Source organism: Salvelinus sp. IW2-2015, unplaced genomic scaffold (genome assembly GCF_002910315.2).
Source record: "Salvelinus sp. IW2-2015 unplaced genomic scaffold, ASM291031v2 Un_scaffold3524, whole genome shotgun sequence".
Classification (NCBI taxonomy): domain Eukaryota; kingdom Metazoa; phylum Chordata; class Actinopteri; order Salmoniformes; family Salmonidae; genus Salvelinus; species Salvelinus sp. IW2-2015.
In genome coordinates, this window is record NW_019944804.1 from 9,451 (window position 1) to 15,390 (window position 5,940).

The window sequence follows — 5,940 nt, forward strand, 5'->3', positions numbered from 1 at the left end:
ACACCTGTCCTCACTGTAGACACAACATCATCGGTGAGCTGGTGTTCCCTATGGGCCCWMGTCAAAAGTAGTGCACTATATAAGGAACAGGGTTCCATTTGGAACACGCTGTTGTCAGCATGAGGCCTGTAGCTATCTGACAGGAATAAGGAACAGGGTTCCATTTGGAACACGCTGTTGTCAGCATGAGGCCTGTAGCTATCTGACAGGAATTTTCCAGTCTGCAAATATATAACTTTTGTCACACTATGCAACCCGGTAAAACAGTAAAAGAGACTAATCAATTAATTTAATCAACGTAAATAACCTTTTTCATGAAACTGTAACAAAGCTAACTTTTGAAAGACTTTTCTTTGACTGCGTTAACCAAACTCTCCCCCTCACTTACACCCCTATTCTCTTCTCAGAGCAAAAGAAGGGTAACCCCGGCGTTGTGTGCATGGACCCAGTCTACAGCCGGCAGCAGAGGGTAGTCCTGCCTGTCCACTACCCTGGCAGGGTGCACCGTTCTGGGCAGGTGACTGCCTACCCCACCCGCACCTCGATGGACCCCCATGGTAACCCCATCACAGTGCTCACAGTGGACCAGCACTCAGACCCCCAGGGCCTGTACCCTCCCCAGTCTGCCCACGCCGGGGCCTTCTTCCGGGGCTACCACCCCCACCCAACCCTGCACCTGGACCACTCTCTCAACCCCCATCACTGTGGGCTGCAGCACCTGGGCCTCAACCCCCCCGCCTACCCCCAGTACCAGCAGCCAGGGCCCCACCACGGCGCCTTCAAGAGGCCTAAGTTCCACGGACGCAGCTTCTCGCGGGCCGCCTGCTACTCGCAGTACGAGACCATGTACCAACACTACTACCTCCAGGGCCTGACGTTCCCCCAGCAGGGTGAGGGGACCCAGGGGGCAGCAGGCATAGGAGGGGTGACTGGACGCGCCGGGCCCCACAAGGGCCCCCACAGCATGGCTTTCCAAGGGGGGCTGCTCTACCCCACGGTGGTCCACATGGCCCCTGCCACCAGCTCCAGGATGGCTGAGGCAGGGAGCGGTGCCTCGGGTCTGGGCTGTTACCATGGCCACCGCTCAGTGTGCAGTGGTTACCTGGCCGACTGRCCGGGCAGCGACAGCAGCAGCAGCTCTGGCCACTGCCACTGTTCCTCCAGTGACTCTATGCTGGACTGCACCGAGGTTAGCAACCAGGGGGTYTACGGCTCCTGTTCCACTTTCCGCAGCTCCCTGAGCTCTGACTACGACCCCTACGTCTACCGCAGTAAGAGCCCCTGTAGGGGGTCGCAAGGGGAGCCAGGGGCCACGTCTGCAGGGGCCTCCACCGCCTGCCCCTCCACAGCCGAGGACTCCCTAACCCCAGCTCCCTCGGGGGGCCACGATGGCGACAGCCTGCAACCACAGCCTCCTCCTGTAACCTCAGGGTTCAGTGTGGGGGACCAGCTCTCCAGCTGCAGTCTGGAGCACAGCTACAGCAGCCGCTCGTCACTGGAACAACKCAGGGACACCAGCACTACCTCAGCCAGGCCTCCAGAGGGAGCCACAGTGGACATGGGGAAGGGAGGGCAGACAGGGGCGGAGACAAGGGTGGAGCATGGCCTTGGGGGAGCAGGGGCGTGTAGCTGCTGTTTCGAGGTGCTCCCTCCCAACATGGAGAGCAAAGGTCAGCAGGGATATCAGAGGCAGGACTCAGACTGGGTGGGGCCTATGGCCTCCTCGGGACGTGGCTGTCACAGGGGGGCAGAGCAGAACTTTTACCACCCTGGGGAGCACCTGCTGGCTCCGTCGGAGCAGGTGAGCTATGAGGGCCTGCCCTATTGCTTCTACAAGGAGATGAAGGTTCACCGGGCCACAGGGGGGCGCTATAATGAGGACTATGCCGTGAATGTGCAGTATGCGCACCATGCTGCAGACTCAGATGCCTGCTGTGGCGGGCTCAGCCAGAGAATACCCATAATCCACCAGGGCACAGACTATGAGCTGGGCTTGGGGACGGAGACTCTGTATCAGAGCAGCCTACTGCTAGCCAGCCTTACCTTGGGGCAGGGGGGCGAGGGGCGGACTGGGGGGCGGGTGGAGCCTGGTGAGGGAGGGTACTTCACCTCAGGACAGTTCAGAGGTCAAGCGAACCCCACCCAGGAAGAAGAGACCAGGGCCCTGTTCCACCCCCTGAACTACACTACCCACGATGCATCTGGAAACAGTAAAGCTACAGACAAGGGTCTGGGGGTATGAGGAAGTGTGGAGCCCAGAAACAGGGACTCAAACAAACAGCCTGTTTGGTACCTAACCGGTCGGTCGGTCGGTCGGTCAGTCAAGAAAACCTCAGTTGCCTTGCTTTTTTTAAGCCTCGCTCGCTGAACTCTGAATGTTATCATCCTAGATGGTGATGGTGTAGATTTCTACTGAAATGATATGATGGCCTGCCTGCCTGGCGTATCTAGATATAATCAGTTCATTCCTGTGGCCATCAGCAGCTCAGCATAAGCCCAGCTCAACCCACATCACTCTGACTCGTGGCCATGCCTCACCAGCGGAGTCTACAGGCTCAGATAGATAGAGAATCAGGCTACAACATATGGGTGGAAGTTCACGGTGGTTGGTTGTAACAGTGGATGGCTTGGCAAGGCCACAAATCAACACGRAGGCTAGCCCAGCCCTTACAGTTCCATGGGTTCCAGACAGGGTCAGTCCGGATCCTGAGACCCATTTGGAGAGTAACAAACTGTGTTAGCTGGGCCCAGTTTGTGACATTTTCTTTCTTCTGATTTGGTAAGTTGTTTTTCACATCTGGACTKTGGACTGTGCAAGTTGTTTGAGGATACATTTAATTTGTTTTATAATCCCACACATACCTGTGTGTACATGCATATGTACTTTATGTATGTGTTTATTGTACTTTACTGCTCTTATGACATAACGTTGCATATACAGCTTGGACAACAAGCGTCAACAAACCACCAKACTCAGATGAAAGGTTATGGAAGAATACCAAAACATCAACTTATTTTKTTTTTTAGCGGGTTGGGTGGAGGGGCGGGGTCCTTGCTAGTTGGAGGGGAGGCAGTTTGTCACAGTCACACACTCTTTCATTGAGCTAAGCTATACTAACTAGACTACAGTTCTCTCTTGGGATACTCAATGGGGCGCAATATTCTCGAACAATGCAGATAGAATGTTGACTCAGTTCTCTGTTCTYCATAATAGAGAGTCTGTTCTATATAGAATACATGTCTATCTGCGATGTTCAGAACATTGTGCCTTCTCGAACATGCACCAGACCAAGCCTTAGGCCACTGAGCCATCCTTACTGTCTTGGGCTGTGTGTCACCTTTTGACTAAATAAAGGCCCACGTCGTGACAGGGTTTCTCTGAGTTTGTAGAAAGACATTTGGAAATCTTCAAAGGATTGGATTTATATCAGGTTTAGTCACGACTTGTACGTTAGAAGCTCTTGTTTTTGTTTTTGTTGTTTTTTTGCAGTCACTCATCTAGCCTCCTCCTCAACACTTAAGCTATAATATACGGCTATAATATACGGCTATAATATACGGTTCTAATATGGTTCTATAAAGCTGTTGTGTGTCAAAAAAGGCCAAAGGAAGAAAGAAAAAATTATTCACAAGGGATCCCTTTTACACTGTGGCTGTGGGTTACACAGGGCAGTTACACAAATGTCAGATTTTTTTTATTTTATTAAATCATACAGTACACATCATGCTCTCAAACAATATCAACGTCGTTCATACATGCCTTCTTTGTGTTGGTTTTACAGACTGTTTTTACTGTTTCTATGAAATGTACCCATTGTCTTCAGAGGCAATCATTTTGAAATAGCAATATTTATATGTAAACCCAGAGCTGTAATCAATGAAAGATATTGAMAATCTAATCTTTCCTTTGCATAAAGATATGTACTACAAATATAACATTTTGGGTTACCCAAGTCACTATTTAATTGTTTTGTTTTATTATTTGTAGCACTTAAGAAGATTGTATTAAAAMAAAATGTGTACACAAAWTTWWTWTTTTTTTTTTAAAGAATATAATGATTTTCTCCATCATTATCATTTTACAAATGTTTAAAAAAGGCTAGAAATCAATCTGTATATTTCTGTATCTGTATAGCAGCATATTTCATAAATGGAAATATGTTCTCTGAATATTTATTTACTAATATATTTATCTTCAAGCCATGTCTTATGTTGAGTGTATGAACGTTATTTGGTTGCTGTTTGGTTGCTGTTTGTGATAAATCGCTAAATACATGGTAATTGCACACAAAATTATTCAATATTCTCTGACCAAAAATGTATTAAAAAAATGTATTACCATACAGTTGTGTAATTAAAGTGTTCAAAGATCTGTAAAATATACAGTTTTATTCAAGTAAATCACATTGTTGTGTTTTTTCCCCCCCAACCTTTTCATCTTCATTCAGGGAAATTGACAACAGTGCAGTGTTGATTAGAATTGATCTTTTAAATATGGTATAGATCTACATCTCTTTTGGGAAGAACATTTTGGTAGGAAAGCATATATACAGAACATTTTAAACCACATAACTTTGACTGGCTTGGAGTTAACTGAGAGAGACTGAATAGTCCTCTGAAGCTACGTCACAAAAGTGCACCTTGGTAAAAAGTAGTGGACTATATAAGGAATAGGGTGCAATTTGYGAAGCAMCKCATGTAGTTACCCTACTGTCGTCTGCTGGCCTAGAACGTCTGCTGGCCTAGAACGTCTGCTGGCCTAGAACGCTGCTTCTGATCTGTCTCCACCTAGTGGACGGGAAACAACATGCTTAAAACATCCATATTCAAAACTAAGAATCTACAATTGTTAATCCTTGATTCTTGTCCTCCTCAAAATGCATCGTAGGAGAGGTTCCGAGGTGCATTTAAGGGCAATATCTATGTTTTTTTGAGACGAACGCGACTGAGGAGAGCGGACGAAAGCAATCAAGGAAATACAATTAAGATTCACCCCAAGATGAGAASACTGGGGTGTATTCACTAGGAACCAAACGGAATGAAACTGGGAGGGACCTACCTGAATTTGTCCAATAGAAACTCGTTTTCGTTGCAAAACGTTTTCCTTTTGGCGTAAACTGTTTTTGTCGCAAAATGTTTTAGACTAATGATTCACCCTGCTCCAGGGTGAAGTTTCCCCTAGGAACAAATCTAGGATCAGCTTCCCTTCCCCCAATCCTAACATTAACCATTTGTGGGGGAAATGCAAAACTGACCCAAGATCAGCGTCTAGGGGCAACTTCACTGTTTCACCCTACTCCAAGAATACTCCTTGTTGTCACCACCAGGGAGCAGTCAAAGCCGTCTTTATTGACACACACATTACTTGTCACATGGGCCAGGTSTAGAATTTACAGTGAAATGCGTACTTACTAGCCCTTCCCAATGATGCAGAGTGAAAAATAAGTACAATTAAAACAATAAAACAAGATGAATAAAATACACAAGAATGGAGCTATATACAGGAAGTTTCAGTACCAGATCAATGTGGAGTTATATACAGGAAGTATCAGTACCAGATCAATGTGGAGCTATATACAGGGAGTACCAGTGCCAGATCAATGTGTAGCTATATACAGGAAGTACCAGTACCAGATCAATGTGGAGCTATATACAGGAAGTATCAGCACCAGATCAATGTGGAGCTATATACAGGGTGTACCAGTACCAGATCAATGTGGAGCTATATACAGGAAGTAGCAGTACCAGATCAATGTGCAGGTTCACACTAGGGACAGTGTGAGGTGAGAAGAAGGAGCTGAATTCCCTTCAAACCATTCTATTATGATAGTTATGTCTTTATAGCCATTTGAGGAAGTGGACATGTCGGTTATAACACAATAAGATGCTAGTCGTGATTATAGTCTGGTAAAAATAAGAAAGAGCTGAATTTCCTCTTTT

General features: G+C 46.9%; 1 protein-coding gene across 1 annotated transcript; it reads left to right on the forward strand.

Annotated features, from left to right (window-relative positions):
* The first annotated feature begins 6 nt into the window (after positions 1-6).
* Positions 7-4,401, forward strand: LOC112076030 (E3 ubiquitin-protein ligase znrf3-like). The gene is made up of 2 exons (XM_024142922.2): positions 7-33; positions 408-4,401. Exon 2 carries the CDS (start codon positions 440-442, stop codon positions 2,240-2,242), a length of 1,803 nt encoding a protein of 600 aa, XP_023998690.2. The 5' UTR covers positions 7-33; positions 408-439; the 3' UTR covers positions 2,243-4,401.
* The last annotated feature ends 1,539 nt before the right edge of the window (positions 4,402-5,940 follow it).